The sequence below is a fragment of the Corapipo altera genome, unplaced genomic scaffold (assembly GCF_003945725.1).
Source record: "Corapipo altera isolate COAL_440 unplaced genomic scaffold, ASM394572v1 45, whole genome shotgun sequence".
In the NCBI taxonomy this organism is placed as follows: domain Eukaryota; kingdom Metazoa; phylum Chordata; class Aves; order Passeriformes; family Pipridae; genus Corapipo; species Corapipo altera.
In genome coordinates this window covers 20,349,010-20,375,535 of record NW_020884877.1, presented here as the reverse complement: position 1 = coordinate 20,375,535, position 26,526 = coordinate 20,349,010, and the positions used below count along the sequence as shown (strand labels likewise).

General features: G+C 43.7%; 1 protein-coding gene across 16 annotated transcripts in view; it reads right to left on the bottom strand.

The window, feature by feature from the left end:
- The window catches only part of BIN1 (bridging integrator 1), a 93,435-nt gene that overhangs the window by 54,020 nt on the left and 12,889 nt on the right, over positions 1-26,526 (bottom strand). For all 16 annotated transcript variants that reach the window (XM_027636484.1, XM_027636469.1, XM_027636471.1 and 13 more), the window contains exon 2: positions 1,673-1,753. In XM_027636484.1, the coding sequence (XP_027492285.1) occupies positions 1,673-1,753 (81 nt within the window). The remainder of the gene's footprint in view (positions 1-1,672; positions 1,754-26,526) is intronic.

The window sequence follows — 26,526 nt, the reverse complement described above, 5'->3', positions numbered from 1 at the left end:
TCTCTTACACACATAAAAATAAAAACAGGTATGTATCTATGCACACATAGCTGAATTTTTTTTCCTAATCTGCTCAGCATGATAACAACTCCTCAGCCCTGCATATCCTAACAATCCAGCTAACTCACATTTATGGATTGCCCCCTAAAAAGAGATATAGTTTGCATTTATTTTAGTAATAAGGAAACTGAGGGCCAAAGCAAAACGAACAGCTCCCAAGTAGCAAATGTAGAGCAACCTTCAGCTTTTTTGATAAATTATTTGGGGAATTGAGTTCCTGGTCTGCCCCTGCAAGATGGGAAAAGAAATCCAGATGTAAGGGGTACAAGAGAATGCTTCTTTAACAGGCTTCTTAGTGCACCACTGGAACTCATGGCTTTGGAAATTGAAAAACCATCCCAGACAGTCACATCTTAAAGTTTAGATTTGACGGTTTTAGTACTTCTCCTTTAAAAAGGTTATTTCCTTATTGCTGATACTTAAAAATGATACATGAAAAAGTCACATCTGGTAATCTCATGTTGTCAGAAAGAAGTCAAAATGTATTCCACTGTGTACAACAGAATATCATTGCTGGACATGCTATAGACATGTTGCGTGAACTTCTGGAGCAACAGCTACTATTGCTGCCAAGAGAATGAACATTAGTCTCCAGGAATCTGCAGTCAGCTCTGGTTAGACATAAGTTAAAGTCAGACTGAAGGATTTTCATTATATTCAGCTGTGGCAAATCTCTTCTCAGCTGGTTTTGTGACACATAACCACATCTGTTGAGTCTTAACAGACACAATGCAGCTGCCACTAACAGCTCCAGAAAAAGGTACTAAATGTGTCAGGGCACAAAGAGGATAAAAGATTTTTTCAGCACCACCTGAGCTATGGTGTGGCACACATTTCCTGCCATGAAACAGAAGCAATACTTCCCCTAACAGCAAGGACCAGGGTGCAAACCCCCGAGGTAACTGGTGTTTTCCTCTCCTCTGGGTGGCTGAAGGCTCTAGATAAAAAAAAATAATAAAAACGAAAACAAAACACACCCAGTTGAAGATAGAAACCTACTGCTGTTGAAGTAGGAGGGTGGGGGGAAATTGCTAAACTGTTAAAATATTTCTGTGCACTAAAATATAAGGATGAGGCAGACACGTGGAAGATTAATGACTCAGGCCTGACACAGTGATTGTGCAAGTATGGGGAGGAAGTCAGATATAGGTCTTAGCCATGAAAGGATGTTCCCTTTTCACCACTGGCTTTCTTTGTCTCCTGCTCTTCACTTAGGAAACTGAAACTGCCTTGTTCCATTTAATTTTTTATTTCTAATCTGTTTCCCATCCCATCCATCTTTCAGAGACACAGTGTTGCTCTTATATCTCAACTTCCAACCAAGCAGGAAAAATCACATTACAGAGCAATTGCTAACTGAAGGAAGCATTCTGGTTCAGCTATTTCTTTTCTAAACTTGAGTCTAGAACAAGTATTATTTTTCAGCTTACACTCTCACTGACTCCACTGGAAGTCACTGTGTAATTTCTCATAAGTGAACAGCTATGAGTTGTGGGTCACTTCAGTAGGCTTATGTCATTTAATTTAATGGGCTTGATTTGCATATTGCAGCAGATGACTGGAAGCTAACACTGAAACCCAGGGTGCAATTACATATCACCAATTATCTTACCAGCTGTTTGTTGAAGTTCTGCACACACTGTTCAAACTGCTCATCTTTTGTTTCATCTGCTTTACCAAGCTTCTGAAGGACCTGTAGGAAGAGAGAAGATATGGAACTTCAAACTCAGACACAGCAAAGCAGAGACAAAGAAACAATTGCACGTTTTTGCTCCTGAGGCTGACAGACGGAAAGTTAGAAAGTCCCTCTTATTGTTGCACTCAGAATTTCTGGAACATTTTTCCACATCGTCATAGTTTGAAAACAGATTTACAGATGAGTCAGGAAGAACTCGAACCTTTTATACTCTGCTGTACTGAAGAGCGTGACTGAGGCTTGTGCTTCACTGGTCTAATGCTTTTTGCAGACAAGATAACTGCAATCCAGTTGTTTATCTCCTGATCCAGCAAGAAACCAACCACATCCCTAAAATGCTTTGTCTTGTGCGGTTACACTTATCCTGATTTAACACTAGTCTCTGGTCCAGACAGGGTGGGGTTTTGCTCCCAGAACAACTGGAGTGCCCTCAAACACAGAAAACTGCATAGAGATCTCCTCAGAGACAGAAGGTGGCTGAAGCAGTGGAAGTCCCACCTTCTTTCCACCTTTCTCACTAGGCACATGCTTTACAGGAGCTGGCTGCTGAGAGCAACTGGGACCTTACACCATGAATCTATGTGACACTCAATTTAAGTGTCACATCAGAGTGTCAGCAGCCAGTCTTGCTCCTTTCACCACCTCCCTTCTAAGCACAGCTCCCCACAGCCTGAAAAAAATCCTTATCGGACTCCTTCTCTTATCACCCTTCTCTCTTAATCCCCTCTCCAGGGGGTTAAGTGGATCACTCCCAAGCTTTGAACAAAAAAGCACTTCATATTCTGAGCAGGCAGGTAGGTCCATCAAAAAGGCTCCACAAACCCCAGCTATGGAAAAGGGCAGCAGCTCTTTGTCATGCCCCAAGCAACTCCAGCTGCAGGGATACTGAGATGTAAACTATAACTGGTTAAGATCAATTACATCATCTTTGTTAATCAAAAATAAAACATGACCATGCAAAAAACAAACAAACAAACAAACAAACCAAACAAAAAAAAAAAAAGGCACCTTGTCTCGCAGGGCCAGTAAAACCAGAGAAAAACCCACCTAGTCCTCAGTTAGAGGAGGTTTTGGGGGAAAGGGTACTGAGGGAGCACCTCAAAATAGCCCTGCTGGAAAGGGCATAACTGCCGTAGAGACAGAAAGCACTGGAAAGCTGCAGTCTCTTTCTCTGCTGAGCACACCAGTAGCAGTCCTTTACCCACAGACCCCAGCCATCATGTTCAGCTTCTTTTGGGAAGAAGGGGATTAAGATGGAAAAAGCAAATGCCTGTCACTGACATCAGGTCTACAGGTAGGCCACTATTAAGTGCCCCCAGAAGAGCCACTCTGAGGAATTGCCAGGTAACATGACAGCAACCCAAAACAGCTTCCTCCAGCTGCCTTTGCTACCCATGGATCTTCACAGAAAACATAAAAAGAATTTTTCCCCTGCAGGGCAGAGATCAGACTTTCATGATTGGTCCCCAAAGTGGAATTGAAAAGGACTACGCAACAGGATGTAGAATAGAATATTTTCTGTTTGAAGGGACCTACAACAATCATATAGTCCAAGTGCCAATGACCCACTCTCATCTTTTTATACTGCTGAGGTGGAGGACATCTGTTAGGTCTACTTGGCTAATCTCAATTCCCCTCTGCTCCATATAAGAACAAATATTCCCATCTCACTCCTGACCACAATAACTGACTTCAGTGCTAGACATGATAAATCATTGCAGTCATTCAGCACCCACCTCCTAAGTCCCTGTATTTAGGATGGGATTAAATGTTTAGGAGAGAATCACCATTTTTCATTCTCTCTCTGTTCAACAGCTTCTTGGCACCTCCAAGAATTGCTGAGGTATTCTGGTGTCAGCAAAAGTAGGGGAAAGGACAGATAGAAGAAGATTGCCCTCTTTGTGACCAAGAGCTGAATTAAAAACCTCCAGAACTATAAGCACAACTTTCCATAGCTTAAGTGACAGCAACAAACACTGCAGCTACAAGCACCTAATGTGCTTGGTAAACCTGTCTATGCAGCAGGACATAGACACCATAAATATTCCTTTCTTCCTCTCAAACCCTTGGCACATAAGAGTTTGCTGGAGAGGAAAGAAGAAGTTGATTGAACTGGCAGAGTCCTGTACACCAGACACTGGTGTCTCCTGTGTTCATCCAATCCAGCAAAGGGGAGCACATCCCACAGCAACACTGCTGCTGAGGCTGCACATTTCTCACCCATGTATGGCCTCATCTTTCCCATCCTGTGGTATGAGGAACCTCTTCCAGAAAGAATGTTGCTTAAAAGCCCTGTGTTCAGCTCTACTCCCCCAGGCTACCAGATCTATGGAGCAGGGATTTCCCACCTGCTGGGTGACTTTCTAGACATCCAAAGAGCCAGCATACCAATAGCACCCACCATCAATAACAATAAAGTAGGCAAGCTGTAAACTCCAAAGCAGAATGATGTTCCCAATGTGCAGATCAATAGAATTACTGGGGATATAAAGGAGCTTTTTATGGGGTAATGCATCTACCCGGCTAATCAGGAGATGTGATGCTTTCAGGCCTGGAGAGGAGGAAAGGAGACCATTTAACTGGGAGGAATCTGGAGTATGCCACTAGGGTCAAAGGTTTAGAACAGTCTCAGAGCTTCCTGGTGTAAAACACAGAGCAGCACTCAAAGACTATTCATTGCAGCTTCCCACGTGTCCAATGAGTTAATCTGCAATTCCATTGCCCCCTGGGGGACATGCACACTGAATCTGGGGTTATCTGGCCAGCTGGGAAGATCTTGTTCCACTGTGCTGAGGTACTCTGCACAATTCCTGCAAAACACTGGGCACTGGAAAGGGCTCTAACTCACAGCCTATCCCTAAGGAAAAAGCTCCTGCTGCAAAGTGATGTTCAGCTGAGGAGCAGCTTTGAATGAGGAGAGAGTAGGCAAGAAGAAACCCTGCATGATTCCATACCGACAAGGAGAGGGTAAAAGAGAGGATTCAGTGATGTCAGCAGAGGAAGTCAAGAAAAACAAAACCAGTTACAACAGAGAGGCTGTGAGAAGTGAATCCCTGGCTACACAAAAAACCAAACTGTTCTTGCTTCCTACACTATTCTCCATCTGGTAGATGAAGTCTTGTGCCCTATACCTCGTGGCCCTATAGGCGAGTCTCAGCCATAGAGCCCCTTGATCCCTTTACCTGCTACGACACAGTAGAGACACAACAGCCCTGGGCTGCAGCAGGGCAGGGGTTATCTTCTCATAATGCTCTCCCTCAAAACTAGATCTGCCCCACACAAACAGCCCAGATGTCAAACACTAAGTCATCTGAGCAGCATAAAACGATGGCGCCACAGTGCTGCATCCCCTCAAGCCTACTCCCAGCTCTCCCATCAGAGAGCTGTCCTGGCAAGTCAAACTAACAAGTCCCTCTGGACTCATGGAACTAGCCAGGGATGGAGCAGATGGCCCTGGGTGTGCTGCTGATTGCAGACATGTCTGTGCTCACTGCTAATAACCCGTGAGCTCACAGGACAACTCCCCTCCCCAGGCTGGTACGTGCCGTCATAGGTCAGGCTATTCCGGGTGAGCCACGGCTGCTCCCTCCCCTCCCCTGCGACAGTTTTTAATCCTCCAGCTCACTGCAAAGCCAGATAAAGTTCGCATGGAAACTTCAGGCTCTTTGATAGCTATTAATGGAGCAGATTTACCAGGGTAGGAGACAGGAGTCCACTGCAGCTCCCAAATCTCAGGGCAGATCAGAGATGGTGTGATCTGTCAGCTGCTGTCTGGAGGCAAACCACACCAGGCAGCCAGCATGGATCTGGCATTTAAAAGATTAAGCAGCAACCGTGGCTGGGCTCCTTGGTCTGCCCTTGACCTGAGAAGTCCTGGCCCTGAATAAGGATAGGGACCATTTCAAGATGGTGCAAGCCTCTCCAAGGACAGAACACTTTCTATGAATCCCACAAAACACCCTGTGGAATGGATTTCAGAGGGGGCTCTAGCTGTGTGTTTCAGCCTTGCTTCACTATGGTTTCACTATGACAGGATGGGGCTGTCATCCCAGCCAGTGTTTTTGGCCTCAGGCACCAGACATGATTTCCAGTGTTGCTCAGAAATCAGGTCTCTTCTAACAATTATAGCTAGACCTGCAGATGCTCTGCATTTCTCATAAACTAAGACCAATAGACACAGGCCAGCTACTGCAGCATCTCAAGAGCCAAATTCCACCATGGAGACTCAGTTTTCCCCACATTTGAATAAAATCAACGAGGATAGTCAGAGTTTGACTGAAGCTTTTTTCAAAAGCAGCTAAAGATCCTAGAATTCAAGATGCTATTAAGAGATAAGGAAATTATCACTTTCATATCACTGATGTCTTTGTAATCTGTTGTTGTGGGCAGAACTACTTTCAGTAAGCTTGGATTGCTATACTTTGAGAAGTAACACAGAAGAAGAGAAAGAGAAATATGGAAATCCTCATACCAGAGACATGGTATTTTGCTAGCAATGGTCAGAGAAGTAAAGGCATGAAACAGCCTTTAAAAACAGCAGCTCTTCCCAGAAAAATGGAAAAGTTGCTTTGGAATTCGCAAAAAGTTTGCAACCAAGTTGCAGGTTCTCTTCAGAGGTAAGACCATTAGATTCATAGGATGCTTGAGCACTACCTAAATACCACAGCTTTGTAGGACTCAAAAGGAAGCATCTTATCTGGATGTATCCAGCTGTCTACAGGAGGAAACATTCCTGAAGGACAAACCCCCACAATGATTAGCATAGGGCCTCCAGAGCTTTGCTTTGAGCACTGGGCATGAGGACAATGGAGATCTGGAGATCAGCCCTGTGACCACTAAAGTGTCTGATGTAGAGCAACTATCACCACTAAGGACAAACACTTGCTGGCAGTGCATCATCAAGAAGCATCAGACTAAAATGCAGCTCTGCTTTGCTCAAAAAAGCAATTGTAACAGTTTCATATTTATGCTTTCTAATAAGCAAGTATATGCCAGCTGCTTAATGCGTTCACAGTTCTCAGTCAGCACCTTTCCTCGCTCTCTCCTGAAATATCAATGCCACAACACAAAAAAAGTCCTGAAAATCCAAATATTTTCAACAGGCCCCATATGTAAACTCATTATGTGAACTAATAACCTAATAAACCTCTACTTTTCATGGCATATGGATCACCCAGAGCAAAGACCAGTTTAGAGAATGCAAGTAATGTGTAGGAAGACAAAAAAAAAAAATTATTTATTTTGTGGATCCCAAACAAAGCTAAATCTGCCTCTGAAACATCTGAACTTAGGGTGGTCTAGCCCTCATGATAGGGGAGTCATTAAGCCCACAGCCAGAGAACTTCAGGACTGCAGGTCCACACCTTACTCCCTACTGTATCAGTGATAGACTGCAGTCACATCTTACAGATATGGGCCCAGTGCCCATAAATCACTCCATCTCCTGACCTCTCCACCACTCATCAGCAACACCTCTGACTTTTGCTGTATCTGCCAACTCCTGTGGATAATCTCCAAGTGCCAATTGGGCACAGAGCCAGTAACTACTGTGACTAATTCTGAATTGCAATAAATTGGCAAGTACCAATGGGTCAACTAGAAACAGAACAAATAAATCTTTGATCTCAGGCTGCTGCCTATTATTCCATGGAAGACATACTTGGAAGAGGAGGAGAAGAAAATAGTGGTCAAGTCAGATGGAAAGCACAAAGCCACGTAACTTAATAAGGTACAAACAAAGGAAGTTCCATAAGCTTTTTTAAGCCTCATTTCTTCTGTGCCCAGATGAAATGTGACTTGCCCAATGAGGGAGATTTGTGCTCATGGAATAATCTCGGTTTTGCATTCAGATTTGTGGAGAAAAGCAAGAGCAGCAGTGAGAGTCTGCTCCCCCTTCCAACCCTCCCAGGGAGGGGGCACGTCCTCCTGCCCTCCACGCTTGACTCTAGGCTGGTTTTGGGGACAGCCTGGCTTTCCTCATGCAATCTTAACACAATTAAGTCTTTCTTTGAAACAATTGGACAAAGGAAGATGGGGGTGGAGAGGAAGTAACTCCAAACATATTAACGCTTCATTTTAAATTGAGGAAATTATTCCCGTGGCTGAGCAAGCACCAAGACCCTCAGATCACTGAAAGATGGGAAAGGGCAATGTCATACTTGATGCAGACAGAGTAGTTCTTGTTTGCTTCTTACTTGCTAACAAGGTTCAATAGATCCCACGAAGACAGGACGTTGCCTCTATTACTTAACTGAGAGTTGGGAAATGAGGATTCAATACAGCATTTTGTTAGACTTCCTGAATGACCTGGAAAAGCAGTGTCCAATGTCACATCCATCCAGCTGTAAAGAGGAATGTTTGTTCAGTATGCCACAGAGTCACCAAATTTATCCCTGGCATCTCCAGCTGTCAAATGGGAGGGAGAGGAACAAAGAGACGAGATGAGATGACCATCTTGAGTGCTCAGCTCAAGACACACTGAGTTTGATTTTCCCAGGTTTCTCAACTAAAGTGAGTTTGCATGCTTAGCCATATCAGAAAACCCAGCTTCACTAGGGAAGAACCTCCCAAATAACTAAAAATATAATTTTCTGTTCATATCCCCCAAAAATATGCTAACAGTGAAGAATTTAAATCTTTAGGATTTAGATTGCATGAAGATCCTTTGCTAATGAAAGACTAAGACATGCACCACAAGTGTAATTTAAGCCACTGATCCCACTCTACACAGGGGATGGAACTTGTAAGGTCCTTCCAAAGCTATTCTTCCCAAAATCCAAAGATGACAGCTATGGAAGGTAGCTTTGTCCCTGAACAAATACTCTCCACAAAAAGACCTCATTCCTTCCTTCATACTACAGTTAGAAGTGTAACACACATTGAAGTGTGACCAGACAATAACAGTATTTTTTATTACCTCTCCTAGGAAAAGTCCAAAATATGCTTGTAAGGACTTGTAAAACTGGCAATGTAGAAGCCTTTTTTTACACAAGACCCTACAAAAATATCCTCCCAGTGGTCAATAATGAAAAGACACTTCTGAAAAAATCAGCAGGTTTTTTTTTTTTAAGTCATACGACCAGTCCCAAGATCTTATGCAGTCTAAGAACAGGTTGCCAATTACAAGCCCTCTCCTTCCAGCAACAACTACTGTGAACACATCCCCATGAAGCAGGTTTGCTCTATCAGCTACCAGCAAGATAGACCTTGAACTTGGAGATCTTTAGAGGGAAGATACCATGAAAAAACTAAGCCAGCACCACATGGCTGGCCTGGCAGCAAATGTTTTCATCTCTGCAAAGGTCAAATCTGGAATGCTTGCTGTCTTCTCCCAAAAGCACAAATCAAGGTGAAAGGCACAAGGACACCAACCACAGCTATATCAGGTACCGTACAAACAACACATTGCTTGATTGCACCACTGGGGAGAACAGGGCCCTTCCACACTTCACTGTCCTGCCTATATCAGGCATGGATTTACCAGCAGTGTGAAAGTGGATGCTATCCCCACATTACCAGTCATGTATGTGTTCCCACAGTAGGCAACAACACGAGAAGTTCAGCTGCCCCCTCTTCCCAGAGGATCACAACTATGTCCTCAACACAGTGCTGTGCAGACTTCTCAAGTGACTTTTTCTTATGTGGAAGAAGATGCAAAGGGCAGCTGAAAGAGCCCAGCTCAGCTGACATTTCTACAGGGCTGCAAAGGGTGCTGTACTGAAGTACACCAGTTTGTCTCACAATGCACCAGATGACATAGGGATTGCTGAGCACACAGGGATTGCAGGGATTGCTGAGCATCTGTATCTGAGAGTTTGGCATATGAAGTCAGAGTGGGAGAGACACCTCAGGGTGCTTTGGGGTTTTTTTCCTGTTTGTTTTAAAGAGAGAATGCTCCTTCATATGTTAAACCAGCAGCATTGTTTGCTAAATCCTTAAACAGGGTACACTGCAAAGCACAAAGTGCTCTTAGTTATCAACTCAGTCACTTCTGTCCTTCACACAGTTTCCAGTTCTCAGATATCCAGATCTGATTCAACCTCAGCAGCTTTTATTTTTGACAGCAGTCTCAGAGCTCAGTTACCAGCCTTGGACAAGATGGCTCTATGCTCAGCTCCACACTGGAAGGGTGTCGACAGATGCTGAATATATTACGAACAAGTGGACATGAGCTGCCACTCCCATAGGAGAAGGAAAAGGTACACTGAGGAAACTGTCACTATAGATCGATTGGAGAGAGTCTGTTAAAAGACCTTCCAACTGTTTTTATTCCTGCTGTGCACCATACATTCAGCGGCATTAAAACAGGTACATGAAACAACACAGGAATGATAATTTAAAACTGCTGCAAAGTATTTCATGGAGAGCATTAGGCAGGTAGAAATGGCTCAAAACATCTCTTTAATCTGATGAAGTGTGGAAAAAAAAGTGTTTCCAATTCTATTTTCCTCCAAGAAAGGCAGTGCCAATCTACCACTCATACCTTTATGGATGTCAAATGGAATGTCTAGGGATTTTGGTACTATCCCATATGTAGCTACTGAAATAAGAAGATTCATCAATCAGCAGAACTCTGCACCTTTCATTCACAGGACTGCTGATGGACCAACTCCTCCCTCTCACCCACATCTGGTACACTATGCCTCAGAAAATCCCAAATCCAGGCAACCAGGATTTCTGATTACAGCATCAGTACAGCTGCAAGCCTGGTCTGCTTTGCATCATTGCTCATTGTATACGACCTCAAGGCAAAAGGCCTCTCTTCTTCCAGATTTGTTTGATTAGAGCGGGATCCCGACCCTGGGGTTTCACCCTTTGGAACTGCTGAAGTACTAATGCATTATCACACTAAAAAGAATGAATCTGGACCACGTGTCCAGCTTAGGAAAGGACAGAAGGGTTGCAAAGCATACTTAACTGAAAATCCCTGAAAGTCTTCTACAGACAAAAGACGCAGCTCACTCGACAAATATCAGGTGACAGTGGGTAACACTGCTAGCACTGCTTACATAAGTGTAGTTTTGTAAACTTGAACAGCAGGGAGTGAGGGCAGTGGAAACAGAGAGGAAAAGGGATGGTAAAAAAACCCTTTCCTGCAAATTTTTTTCCATCCATCATAGGTAGCCAATCATATCTGACAGGGAACTCAGAAGCAAGGTAAGGTAGATACAAAGACATGTGGATTGCTGACACAATGGAGCAGTTCTGAAGGGGTTGATGGAACCAAGTCCCTCTACTCTAACTGCACATTTGGACCTTCATTTTAGATAAAAAAGGAGCCAAACACAGGAGCTTTCTTGCCCTATAAAGGATGGCTGAAATCACTTTTCTAAATGCTGGTGGTGTTCTCAGTTCACCTGGTTTACTCAGGTGGCCTCTCTGGACACTACTTGACACCAGACCTTTCTGCCTAAAGTACCTCTGTCTGCATTGTCTGCAGTCACAGGTGAACTCTCCAGAAACATGTGGCCACGATGTTTGCCAACGGCTGAGTTCCAGCTTTCACTGTACATTTTCCACCATAATGCCAGGGGAATATTGGTGCAAGTCCTTCATGCCTCTAGCGGAGGATACAGAGCATCCAGCCCTCAGGGCCAAGTCGAAGAGGGAACTATTTTTATTTGGGTTATATGACCTACTGCCAGACCAGGCCTGGGAGAAGACAGCATCAGGAGAAAGCCATGTTCCTGAAAGAATGAAGGGTTACCAAAGGTCTGTAATGAGAGACAAAACCATTCCCCTTTGGGTCATTAATCTCAAATAGCCTTCTATGCGATATTGGTCAAAAGGTGCTCTCACTCAAGCACCTTTCAACAGTGTAAAGTTATGCACAAGCTTAGGACACCTCTGGCTCAGCTATCACTGGACAAGGATCTGCTCCTCTCTGACTCTTACTATGCTTCAGCACCACTTGCTTGAGGATCAAATGGAACAGGCTTCCCTGACAATTCTCATCCCCCCAGGCAAGGCAGAGAAGTGCATTGCTGGCTCTGCTCTCTTGGTCTATTCTGCTGTGGGAGGGGGAAGGATTTTTCCCTTGCAAAGGGGTTCATTAACAGGGGAAGCTTCTGAAAGAGTAACAGGGGTGCACAGCAAGAAATGAAATCAACAGTCAGCTAAGACCACATGTTATTCCCAGATGGCTTATGGACATACACCCACAAAACATGTCATTAGCTGTGCACAGGTGGGACTAAGGCTACCAGCCAACACTAAGTTCAGCTTGCCCAAAAAAAAAAAACAAAATACAAAGTTAAACTGACAGCCCCAGAGTTATGAAAAATTACCACACATTTCATGAGAGCAAATCCAAAGTGCCAAAGTAGGTAATAACCCTTCAGCACTCTGGTATCTCGAACAAGGATCTAGAGCAACTAGTCCATGAAAATCCATGAAGGTTTAATGCCTTCCTCTTTCACGTTCAGCCATGGTTTAAAATTTCTGTTCCATTTTTATTTGCAGAAGGCCTCTCCTGTTTTTTTATCTTATTAAGCACACACATGCAGACAAACACCAAATCACCATCTAAACTTAGACTGGAGAAGTTAGCTCTGCTGTAAATGTCACCAGGTTTAAGCCATGGCTGGGAGGAGAACAAGTTTGTGTTACTGTCAATCAAAAGTCAGGCTGAGACATATTGCTGTATCAAACACCATTGCCAGCTGTCTCCCCTAGAGCAAACACAGAGTCTATTCCCAGAATCTGCAAGCCCTTGCTGAGGCCATTAATAACCACGGGAACTGTCAGCAACCTGCAGCTCTCCCAAGGCCCAGTTCCACATGCCACCACTTGATGTTACAGCCTCACTTGGAAAGGCTTGAAATTGCAAGTGGATCTGCATCATTCACAGAAAACAAGAACATTTTATATGTGAATCAATGCACCTGCCTCTGGTTTGCAGAACAGCACACACAAATGCACTGAGCTGAGCACAGGCTCAGCTCACCTGCATCATCACTCAGGTGTGTGTCGCAAAGAACCAGCATTTGCTTTGCACCATCCCAGTCACACCCTGTTACAGAGCGAGAGGGAGGCAGCCTTGTACCTGCAGTCTCATCCCTCAAAAGAACTCACTGAGAATGTAAGATTATTTGGGAAACAGGTGGATACTCAGTGATCTGGGAGTAAATCCCATTGCTTTTGCTTGAATAATTCCAGCTTTGTGGGAGTGCTTGTGGAGAAAACCCAGCCCACTCACTTCACTTTGCACCTCAGATATGAAAGGGTGTAAAGAAGGGGATGTTGTGTTATACACTACAGGCCCTAACTTTCCAATACACACCTTTTAAAGCAGAGCAGAGACAGTCCCTATAGAAAAAGCAGAATAACCAGAAAGAAGACACAATTTGTGGCTTTCTTCATGGAGCAAAGCTGGGCAGTACTTAAAGAAGAGGAGGTATATCCCACACCCTGGTCCCTAGGCATGTATATCACTGGAATTACAGTCACCAGCACCTGAGCACCCCTTGCCCACCACATTACTTGGCATCTTCCTGTTTATCCAATATCCACTAGAAAGTATCTGCATGTCTACAGATATAGTCATCATTTCTTCAATCCTTTTCTGTCATCATTAAAAGGATACTAATATCAGTCAGAATCATAAGAGTTGCTAAGACATCCATGTGCTCAAGTGATCCCACCCTGCTACTCTGTCCCAGCTTCCCTCTTGCTCTGTGATCTTCTGTTCACCATCCTCACACTCCTTTATTATACAACTGGTGCACAGAAGGAGTGCCACAGTTCTAAGCGGTCCCAGCTCCTGCAGGAAGAGTCAAGCATACAGTTCGCACCTTTCCTGCTGACTTCGCCCTTAGCATACTTTCAAAAGGGCCTCAAGGGGCCTCTTGGAAATTCAGGGATCAGAGTCTGGGCGTGTCTGCTCCCTCCTACAAAAGTCGTGCAAATCAAAGTCCTTTTTAAACCTCTTGAGCTGTTACAATGCAGAACCATAAACTTATTGTACTCAGATAATAAGCAAGAGGGGAGAAGTGTAAAGTTACAAGAAGGATAAGTTACCTTGCCAGAAATTATTAACTCCAGTTGTATTTTCATTATCAGCCTCAGATCCCCACTTTTAAAATACAATGCCCCTTCCCATCTCATCTCAGTACAGATAAGATAGAGTCACCTGGTATTTACATAGGTTAATGTTTCTCATTTAAAAAAAAAATGGGATTAGCTTCACTTCAACATAAAGAAAACTCCAGAACAAATTCAAGATACCATATAAACTGATATTTGTAGGGTGTCTCTGATTTTATTCCTTCAGCTGTGCCAATTGTGTTGCTTACAGGAAGCTTAAAATGAAGACAAAAGAAAGGTATTCTAGTCTGAATCCTAGTTCACTCCTACACGTGGGCAAACTCTGTTGTGCCCTTTGGTCTTCCGGCATAAAGGCCAGCCACGATCACAGGAGCAGTTAAGAGAAAGGGGAATATCTGGGTTGTTAACACAAAGTTTATTTAGCATAGTTTATTTATTATGAAGATTCACCTATTTATTAATGCTACAAACACTAAGTCTTCATGCTGGAGCAATCATTAGCAGCTTCCAATCTGTAAGTACACAAGTGAAAGCAGCCCAGGAATCAGAAAGGAACTTGCACTCCAGAAGAAAATTTCACATAATCTGTAGCTTGAGCTGTGATGTTCACTGTCACCTCAGTCAGGAAGTCCAGGACTACCTCTGGGTTCACCACAGACCTAAGGAGAAAGCATCGCTTCCTCTCCCACGAAAAAGTTTGACAAAATCGTTTTCATGGATTCTCTGTGGAAGTTTTCAGCTTTTTGGAAAAAACAAACAAACAGAAAACAAGCAAAACAACAACAACACACTCTTTCAATATTTTGTTTCATTAAAGTTGAGAGTTTCTACAGAAAACACTTCTCAGTGAAGACCTTATTTTGTCAGTTTTCAGCCACATCATTTGTCACAATAATGAAAATGTCTTCATACCAACCCAGATACAGAAGATTAAAGACCACCTGACTTGTTCTGTGAGTCATTTGGTGCTAATCTTGTTATACAGGCTAACAATAAAATCATAATGTCTATCTGGAGCCCACAGAAGGCCTTGCTGACCTTCTGTGGCTAAAAATCACTTATTCTGTAGCTAGCAGCAGTCACAAAAGGAAGGCCAGAACTGCATCTAGTTACTTTTATCTCCTCTTTTCCAAGAGTTTATTTGCAAAGGGTTACCAGAAGGCAAGAAAGTCCAGTTACAACTCTCGGTCTCTGGAACATAGCAAGACTCTTTAACCACATCCCTGCTGTTCAGCAGATCTTACGTGTGTTCACTGTTGTCCACCCTTGGTTATGTCACCACCATCTGCACAGCTTTGTGAAATCCCCTATATCATTTAACATGCTCTGCACAAACACCATCAGGACATCTCTATAGTATTTCACAAACTTTTTCTAGATTCCCTTTGCAGTACCAAGAGTTGACATGCAGTAGACACATTGCACTACACTGGATGACTAGGAAGGATTCAAGTACATAATCTACTTTAGAAGTTAGACCAAAGAACCTCCTAATACATCTCTAGTCCTGGATTTGCTCTGCAGCAACACGGACACTGATGTCCCAGCCTTGCAGCAAGTTAGCCTTAAAAGGAATGCGGCCAGATTCCTTTTCTGTCCACAGCTGGCTGTGCATGCTGCTGCAAGACATGATGTCACTGCAGGGAAAACACAAAGACCTGGCTGTGTACATGGGTAAAAGAGCAAACCTAGCTTAATACACTTTCTATCTCATACTTGATGCATTAGAACCATGTCCACTAACCAGTAAGGCTGTGTTCTGAGCCCAGCTCATTTTGTACTGTCTGTACAGTTCACCACCACAGTGACAAAAGCACCAAGGTAGATTTGCCAGTGTAGGAACACTTAAATGCCAGCACTCCATCCAACTCACTCTGCTGCACAAAATTTAACATGAAAGCCAAATAACAAGAAAGGACCAGACAAGCTTTTGTGCTTCTATCCCACAGGATGTATTTAAATGCCTTGTTACAACTAACAGGGCAAGTTATGTATTCTAAAATCTCCCTCATTTAAACATTAACTGTCTCCAGACAGTCATGTACAACTTTGTGTGTAATGATCAGTCTCCCAAACAGCTTTTTGAAAAGCTTCTGTCTCTGGAACAGGGTGTACCATGTTTGAATCTTTACTATAAGATTAACATTTAAAGCATTTTTATTCCAGATAATTATGTGCAAGTCATTTTGCCCTTCTTTATTCCAAACCTGAAATACAGTAGAGGTCTTTTCCACTTGCCCAGCTCCTTGCAGTGGATTTGCTCCACTGGTAACTTGAAATTGACTTTTGTTCTGACACAGTCCCCCTTATCCTGGTAGTTCCCCATCCTGCTTCTCTTCTTGATGCTCTTTAAGTCAGGGAAGAAGCAGAACCAGCAAAAGAAGGAAAGTAAGATTTCAATGACTAGACCGATTGAAGTGTTTGTTCATCTGTTCAGAAAACTAAATTCCCAGAGAATGAACCCTGCAGAGCAGAGTCCAGATCTATGCTTAAGGGGAACAGGAAGGGCACTGGTTGAATACATGAAATAAGGCAGAAACCACAACAGATGATCTGGCACTGTAGGAAGCATCAGAAAGCAGCCACAATTGACACATGGGAGTTGCTGTAAAAGTTACTCCTTCTCTGATTACCCCTGAAAGCAACTGTCAGTCAGGAGGTAAGGTGAACAGTGACAGCCAGGAACACACAGGCATCAGCCAAGCAACCTCACCATGTGGCAGTTTGGCAATAACCAAAAAGCATCTCTCTGAGCAGAGACAAGGAAGGCATTTGGTGCAAAGCCATCTCACCACTTAGGCAACCAGATCTGAGCAGGTAATTTTATTTTGCCCATGTTTGGATGGGCACAATGTTAAGCTCTCACCAACATATTCTGCTTCTAGTAGTTCAGCATGGCATCGGTGTGGGTCACCAGGTTTTATTAAAAAAAGTACCTCCAAGAATACAAAGGACATGTGAAAGGTACACTGCCAGCATTCATCTAACTTCTTCAGAATGGAGAGAAAAATCCCACTGAGTTTTTAGACCACTGCCACAAACAAATCTGCTACATCAGTGTAGGACTGGGCCAGAGGATTCCAGATGCAGATCATCATGTTAGAACAAAATAAAAGTCTGAGCTCACTCCACAACAGTCATGCTAAATTTTGGTTCAACTTTTTTCCATTTGCAAACTCCAAAAAGTATTTTTTTCCATGAGGGTACAGACCCTCCAGAATTAACCTATACATAGAAATGTGTCACACACACACAAAAAAAAAAAAATAAAAAAAATCAAGCTCACTTGAGTGATACACGGTACCATGAGCTTTATGCCTGGACAAAAGAGGCCATACCAAATGGCAGAGTTTGAGAAGGAGGCCAAGAGCAAAGCTGTTCTCCCATTCATCATTCTTAGGGCTGACATGTGCCACTTTCACATCCTGTTCCATGCCTGCCTTCACTCTGGTCCCTGAGGCACCTTCGTCCAGGGATCAGGCTATTCTCCAGTGATATTGCTGCCAAGAGCTTCAGCCATGTCCAGCTCTACATTCAAAAACCTCCTGCCAGCAAGAGGACAAGCAAACCTGACACTTCCAGTGTTCTCTCATTCCTTTTTAACTGAAATTTTAGGGAAAAAATTTAGGGGAAAGAAGGGGAGAAGTATCTTGGAGGGAAAAATGGCAATGGAATCAGCAGCGGAAAGAAAGGCTGCCTGAGGACCCCTGCACAATGAGTAACCAGGCACCATATGTGCCACAGAAGCCATCAAGTGCTGCTGCAGCCTGGTAACATTTGAAGCCTGTAACATTAACTAAAGCAAAGTAAGCTACTGCTTCCACAGAGTCCTAATGACAAGGTCACAGGCCACATGGAACAAAGAGAGGTGGGAGAGGAGCAGATGAAGGGAGGAGAACTTGTATCTACAAGCCAACCTACTTGAACTGGAAGAAAAGTTTTGTGAGCAGAGAGTGATCTGAAGATCCATGCTTGGAGTAGGGGGGCAAAGAGACAGAATCAGTGCCATACACCCAGCCTTCAGCTTTTGCATTAAAACTACCTTTCAAAAGGGGAAAATTGAAAACTCTGCTCAGTGAAGCAAGCTGAGGACAACCCAAGCACATGTGGAAGGACTATAGGGGCCTGCCTGTGAATTACTGTTTGCTTAGAATCACAAATTGTAAACAGCACAGGGAATTAAACACACAGCAAGGCCAGAAGATACTGGGTTGAAATTACAGATCTGGTAATAAACATAAAAGAATGTCGCGTGATTGTCAGCATGTGGTCTGCAGACTTCAAGGCCAATGAAGAACAACTACAGAAAGCAAGCTGTATATTTGGCATTTACAGAGAAGGCCAAACCCCCTGGAAAAGAAAATTAAGGCCGCATGACTCAAGAAAAGGCTTGAAGCCCTGCTCTAATTCATCTAGAACATGGATAAGACTTTTTTTCTTGAGGTACATTCCTCATTATGGTTCTAAGGGAACTTCCTTCAATCTCACTGACACATTCACGTACCACTCAGCTAAGGGGTTGGAAAAAACCCCTTTACCTTAGACACAACTCACAGTCTTCCAGGTCTAGACCCTCTAACAAGAGCCAGTATCCAGTGTGTCTGACAAAGAGCACTTCATTAGACTAACACAACACAGTCTACTCCAGTTATGAATAAAGACTTAAACCTGGAGTGAGTGGGGTACAAAACAAGAGAACCATAGTGATGAGACTTCTTTCCAAATATATTATAAAGATTTCTCTGTTTTCTGCAATTCCCAGACAGAAGTAAGGGGAATTGAGTAACATCCCTTTCTTGATCTTTAACACAGAGCCATGCCAGGCCTGCCAGTACAGCTGCCCAAACATGGCACATCCCATGTTATACATCCAGTACCTCCTAATCCAGCCATGAACCTCCTTCCTCAGTACAGCAGGCGCCAGCACACCGCGTGCTAACCCACACAGATGTCTTTCTGGTACAGCCACATCAGCCTCCTGGGCAGCTCCCACGTACTAATTTTGGTTCGGCATGATTTTAATAAAAAAATGAATCATGACAGCAACTAGCAAGTGTTCCATGGCTGCTGCTACCCACACTGGTAGCATGTGGCATGTGCACACTCCTCTGTGCCTTCATTTCCATGAGGCAAGTGCCAACACCCAAATACTTCTACTATCACCTGCAAGAAGTAGGTAGGCATTGAGGCTGCTGTCATTAGTTGTTGCAGTAGCTGCTCCACTCCCCACCACGCTGGATCATGCTGCAGATACCTGCTGGGCAGGGGATACAGTGTTTCAAATATTAAACATGAGCTTTTGAGTTCTCATTGGCAAGAGACGTGCTCAAAGGCCTCTCTTCCCCACCAGCCATGGGGACAGTAAAATCTCCCTGTTGGATCCTATTCTGCCACAGGTTTCACTTCTCTCTCCTTAAAACAGCTCTGCCACCACAGCCAAGCCTGGACAGGAACTGGAGTGCTCCCACAGACAGAAACAAAAAACCTGAGAAAGGAGGAGAACTTCTTATACCAGGCGGGTGTTCCCCAGCTCATGCCCCCAGTCCCAACCTGCTCCTTCAACACCTCTCCGCAGCAACACTTTTAGTTTCAGTGATGTGCAGCCTGCAGAGCTTCAAAAGTATTAAATGTTAGAATTGCCTGAACAAAGACAGGTTTTACGGAAACAAAACAAAACAAAAACCCAAAACAAACAAACACGCAACTGAGATTAGGTGCATAGAGTATCTTTAAGAGTGAAGACAGAAAAGAACAGGGAACAAAGTCTGTTTGTTCCTGCCGATTCACTGTTTGTTATCTGCACCTGGCCATAAAGGGTCACATTCACCCTATATTTAGCTTCCTCTTGTGCAAACCTCAACCACCATTTCACTCACACCTTTTCCCTTCTCCCTCTCCCAGAATATGACAATAGGAAACACCCTCTGGCCAGTGTGGTGACTCCAAGCCAACACCCGTGCATCCCAGGAGGCAGTGAAATCCCTGCGTGATGAGCCAGGAAGAGGCAAGTGCTTCGAAGCACGTCCATGCTCAGGGCTGCAGCTCCCAACAAAAGGAGCCTTTGTCCCCTGGTGGCCTTCGGCACAGGCTGTGCCAGAATCAACAGGGATCAATTCCAGCAGCGCTAGGAAACAGGATGGGGCAGGAAAGAATAGGCTGGGCTGTTCCAACCTTCTGTGCACCTCTGACTTGCACTGAGGGGGGCTGCATACCAAAGGGACCTGGCTCTTAAGAAGTGTACCATCCTAAGAACCTTCAGGCACTGGAATCCATCTTCTGTAGACAACTTAATCAACCTGTCTTGCCAAACTTGTATTTCAACAGAACTAAAAATTTCCCACCCATTCCTAAAGAAGGACAATCGCTGCCAAGCCTTTTTCTTTCTCAAGATAAGCTGGTGAATTCTGATCTCGGCATTTCAAATTTTTTTTTAACTCTTAATTATACAAGGAAGATGAAGATAAGTCAGCCACATTTTCAGACAAACCTATTCAAATTCAAAGTGTTTTAAAAGCTAGTTTATATTTACCCAAAACTTTGGCTTTGCTCACCAAGAATCATTTCCAAACCTCAGTTTTTACACACTTTCCATAATGCTTCAAGTCCTCACTAAGATTCAAAAAAAAGTGTGAATTTCCTGTTCTAAGTGGCATAGAGTATGACCCAATATTATGGAAATAAATCTGTAATGGCAAAGCTCCAAAGCACTTCTGTTTGTCCAGTTTCCATCTAGCTGTACCACAGAAACAACATCCAACTCTGGTGCAGCCAAAACTAGTTGGATTGTGCACCAGAACTCATCAAATGCTCACAAGAAACAAGAAAACTGGGAAGGCAAAACTCAGAATCAAGGTTTCACAGGTAACATGAACTTGTCATATCTACTACATGCTGTTCATTTAGGTGTAGTAAGTACCAAGAGTAACAGGTATTATTGAGCAGGAAACGCACCCCTGAGTATACAGGATCCTTAATTACATATAACTATTTCAGAGCATAGGTACTATTGTATATTGCCTAAATCATTAATAAAACTTTTGTATGAGAAAAGAGCCAACACACCTTGATATGTTATTTCCTCAGTAACAACCACAGCCCTATTATTAAATGCAGTCTAGGATCAAAGAGGCAGCTTCATCTGGATTCTGGTCGCACAGCTGCCACAGGCAAAGGTTAAAGATGATGGGAAGAGAAAGAAAAAAAGAGAAAGAAGGATCTAGAACAACAACTAAATAGATACTACTGTGCAATAGCACAAATCCTGAGAAAGAAGTCTTAGCTTGGAAGAGGAAGGGTTGCCTGTGTTTCAGCTGGTCTATAACTAGAGGACAGAAAAATCTGAAAAGTGGGTTGTCTGATGTGATAGCTTCAGGTTTTCCAAGAGCAGAAAAACACAGTCAAAGCAAAAAAGTGGTCCTTTTCTGACAACAAAAAGGAGCTGCAGGCACATCCACATGACCAGGCTTCTAGGGCTTCCCCTGGATCTTACTGGGGAAAGCCCTTCTTGGTAGCTGAGGAGGGTATGCAGGCCTTAAGTACTTGGCTTTCTGCCAAGTACAGTGATGGCTGGGGATTACCATGTGGGATCGAAAAGAAGATGTGATTTGAAGTAGGAACTTTAAGGACACACAGCTGATGCTATCCAGACGTTAGGAGCTTTGCAGCTGATAGGACAGAAATATATGCAGAATCAGAGCCCATCACCAGTAGATAACCAGTTTCTTGTGAAGGAACAGTATCCAGCTGCAGCTATTTTTCAACATGCACCTGCGGGTGAGCATGAAATTCTTGGACATCTTCCTCTGAAACAAACACAGAACCTTCCTCAGTATCAAAAGAAACAAGTGCATCACAAGACAGCACTGGTACTGCCCCATGCACTGCAAGCACAAAACACTTTCTTTCTCATCTCTGACTTCAGAGCAGGGACATAAATAAACCAAAGATGCTTGCTGAAAGCAGGCAGTCTCTGTTTCTGCCAATCTTCACCACCGCAGACAACACAAGCCTAATACATTTCTGCTACAGACAGCAGGGTAGTCTTACCCACAGTACAACAGCACTGACAGGAGGAGAGCAGGCTGTGTGCAAAGGCTTCGCACACATATGCATGTACCCAGAGATTTTTTCACCTAAACGCAGAACCACTTCCTCCTCATTATTTGAAGATGTCAGAATGAGACCTCTAGAGAACAACTTGCCCATGGCTGTACAAGGAGTTTGCAACAGTGGTACAAAGCAGCCCTAAATTACATGTAGGTCAATACTAAACATCAACCTTTATTACAGAAGGAATGGAGAAACTGTCACAGTTCCTTTCAAAACAGGAAAAGCTGCACTGAAAAATTGCCTCTCACAGATGCACTGTTAAATTTTGTACAGATCATGATGCCCTTCCATATCTTTACCTTTCCTTTCTGTCGAATGGGGCTAGTATTCTCACATAGAGAAGGTATGATAAAAAAAAATCAAGTGTATGATTTCACAACTCTTGAACATTATTCCTTACCATTGTTGGGACCATTGTGTTAGCAGCATACATATGCAAGATAAGATTTCTGGTAGGTAGGCAAGCCCAGTTGGTAGCAGTAGTTGAAGGAGACAGAGACATTATGTTCCTGGCTCTCAGCCTTCTAGGTTTCGAGCACTGGGTAATGGTGAAGGCAAGATGAAAAACTTTTGCAACCTTGAGTCAGTTTTGCATAGGCTGAATCTCAGCCACACCAAAGAAAAAAAAAAAGCACCAGTCTAAAGGGTTCAAAAGAACATTCCCAGATGGTCAAAGTGAGATTTACTGCTTGAGTGAGACAGAACTATCTATGCATCCAGGATGCATAGATATTAGTCCCAAGATATACTAACACACGTAAATAAACAAGTTACCCTAACCCTCTTTTTTTTCCTGCAGTCCATGTGTTACTGGCTAGAACTAGTTCTGAAGCCCAAAGAAATGAGTTGCATCAGTGCAGCATGCCTCAAGGACAAAGCATAAGGACAGGGGAACTGACTGACTGAGCCCACATCATCATCTCCTTCTATTGTCCCCCCTGCAAGACTCTCCCAGAGCAGTCACAGCTGACTTTAGCAGAGAATATCCCAACTTGCACTCTTTTTTTTCTTTACAAAACTGGAAAGAACCAATCCAAGCATGACTGACACCTAGAAGGAACACCAGAAAGAATGACAGCAACAAACAGAAAGCAGGTCATTGGATTGTAGTAAGGAAGCTGTAGAGCCAGACAGCAAAGGCAGAAGAAAGAACTATACATGAATTTTCATCTCTCAGTCCATCACCATGAAAACAGATTCTGTTTTCATACATTTTCATCAAGTTTCCAACCACTTGTTAACAATCCTGCTTATCCTGGCCACAGCTTCAGGGTAACACATTAATAATCTATCCATGCACATGGGTTAGAGTAGAAGAGCTACCATTATTACTGGGGACAATATTCTATGAATAAAAATATTGTCAGAAGGTTACTATAGTCAGAAAACTAAGGAAGGTGGCAGCAGCAGAGGGAAGAAATGAAGGAAGAATTTGTTCTCTTGACACACCCTCTTTTCCATTTTTTAATCTTCATCATCCAGAGACTCCTTACAGGTGAGTGCTTAAGCATGGCACAGAAGTCTGCACATCTTTCAGACCCCAGCTTTCCCCTTTCTGCATCTTTCCCAGTAAATTTACCACAGAAAAGATCTTGGGGATGGGGGAGGGCAGGTCAGGAAAGAAACAGGAAGGACTTGGATAAATTCTCACTGCCCAGCTCTGATAAGCAACCCTACACTAAGAGAACAACTGAACAATGCACTCTGCTTGAAACAGCTTTCTCCCCAGCTCCAAGCATTTTTTTTTTTTAAAAAAAAGGACATCAGCCAAATCTTTTCCATGTGCAAGGGAGCTGATGTGTACATTACAAAGACTTTCTTAGTGCCACAGAATCACTAACAGCTCAAGAAGGAAGCTCTGAAGGCAGCAGATTCCAAACATGACAAACTCACCTCCAAAAACAAGTATTTGTTTTATCTGATGAGGAAAAATAATGCTTTGCTTTCTGTTTTCCACTCTACAAAACAAAGAATTAGATAACCCTTAAAGATGACACCTGGTTCCTCAGCTTCAGGAGACTTAAGATGCAAGAATAGCTAATTTTTTTCTGGCCTCTTCAACCCCTGCCCCTACTCATTCTGGCTAAATATATCCATCAATGCCTTTGATACCCTTCCATATCTACAGCATGACTGGCTTTGGACCTGTGCCATCCCTGGGCTTGAAGAATGTGCTGCAGCGTTCCTCCCTCAGCAGAGCTGTCAGCTGTCCCTCTGCTTCCCGCTGCCCATCACTGGAGGTTGGCAGGCAGGTACTGCAGGCTCTCAAGAGGGGCTTTATTTCCAAGGAATCACTGCCACTCCACTGTCCCATCCTGGTTTTCATTCACAGTCCCATTCACGATGGTGAAACTTTAACTCACCCAGGAAACCAACTTGTGTAACTGTTAATTCACTGACCAGGGACACACAATATCTGTGTCTGCAGGGCTGTGAGGACAGACGCTGTAAACCCTGCACGTTCAGCCCCTGCCAAGGCCAGCAATAGCCTTAAGAACCTGTTCAAGGGCAGGACTCAGTCTCCACAAACACCTGCTACAGAAAGACAAGGCAGACCATCATGCTTTAGGGATTTGTTTGACCACCTCCTTCTTTCCTATCCTTCTAAAGTAGCATTTTTTTAGAGGAGAGCTGGCACTAGCATCACTTCCCCTTACAGAAAGTTTCATTTCGTCATCTGGAAGCCCCACTCCAGCCCTCATTCCTTCCCATTCTTCATTACCCCTACATGCAGTTGGATCCTGTCTCTGTTCAGCTCCCTAAAACACATTTGTTCCTTTTACACAATCAGATCTTCTCTTGTGACCAGGAGACCACTTCCATTTCCTTCCTCAAGCAGTCTGTGCAACTCCCAGCACACTGCTGCTCTCAGCCACAGAATATCAAATGGTTTCTGCTGGCCAGGTCTCTCCTTTACTCCCTTCTGCCACTCTGCCTACCACCAAGAGGGGCAGCTCCTCACCAACCCTGCCCACTCATGGATGTCAGACATCCGGCTGCTGTGCAACATCCAGCTGCCTCCCATATGAGATCCTAGAGTCCCAACATGTACGATTCTTTTCCCCTTACACCACAGGAGAGGGTTGGAGCTAGAAAACACAGAGGTGTTAGAGCAATTCCAATTTAGATGCCAAAATCTGGAGGGACAGAACAATCCTTTATTTTTTCCATATTTTATTCCAGAATACTTTCCTGAGTACCTCAAGCATCATCACAACTCATTAGGGACAGTTTTAATAACCCAACTTCCCACACAAGCACCTCACTATCTGCCTCTTCAAGCTCTTCAAGGAAGGACAGTTCCGCAGAACTGTTTCTTAGGTTGACTTTTTCACAAGCAGACTGCACTGCTCTCCATAACAAGTCTGCCAGCTCAAATTCACCTCCTGAGCACCTCTCCCTTCCTCCAAGTATCCATCAATTCCCTTTAATCCACCCTCCTGGATAATCAGAATAATGCTCTTTAAGCACATAACTATGACAGGGCAAATCCACTCTCTGGCTGCAGGTTGCGTTAGAGGGCACAGTGACCCTGCAGGTAATGTAATTGGAACATTATGCTCCAGAGCCTCCAAATAATCCAGTCATGGAGAGGGCTTCCCAGAATAGGACACGAGCACTGCAGAAAAGGCCCTTTTGCTGAGTTTCCTGGCATACCAAGGATACCTTGGCTAGGAAGCAACTTACTGTAGTCCTAAATCAAAGTGTTCCCTCCCCTCCCCCAATCACCCTGGACATCTTCTCATCTAAGTTAAGAGCGACTTTGGATGAATCATTTCTCCCTGTGTGAAAGAAAATCACCTTAAGAGCTGGCGGCATTATTTTCCCTTCCTTTCTCGGTAACTTGTCCAGGTCATTGGCATTCATACTGTACTGCAGTTGTCACAAGTCATTGAGATACTGAAGGAAAAGCCACTCAGACTCTCCACCATCACAACAGACTGCTTTTCCAACTCCCTGGTAGCACTGACCTTGGAGCAGGAAGTGAAAAGGAGGCTTTGGCACCCATTGCAGAAGCCAAACTGGTTCACCATGAACCGTCAGAAAAAGAAAGCTGCTGTTAGCACCTACAAAATACCTTGAAATTAAGGTGGTAAGGAGTGTAACATCATTTTGCTTTCTTTTTTGTCCCAGGAGAACAGCCAGTTAGATTTCGTTAATATGTGCAGCTGTAGCCTCAGCCCTTACAGTAAGTCACAGTCAGCTCACCATGAGCATGAACAGGCTGGAAGGGGGGGCAGGTTTGTCACCCATCCCTGCCAGCCCAAGGAGCTCTGAGATTTAGGGAATTCAGTCAGGAGTCTGGCAGTCAAGGGTAGAGACTAAGTTTTTTTCATTTTATGGTAACAACTGAATTTTGCTGCCACTTAGATTAAAACAAAAACAAAACGAAATGAAGGTGATGGGAGAGCTTTACCCTCGAGACAGGACATTAACATTAAGGATGTGGCTTCTTAGATAAAAATCCCCCAAGTGACTTTCAGAAATTACTGACATGTAGCACAGACCTCTTTGAAACTGCTCTCACAACAACAAAAAAGCCATAGGAGACTGGCCCAACAGCACTGCAACAAAAAGCCAGCCATGGAAATAGGCAAATATCAGTTGTTTGGTAT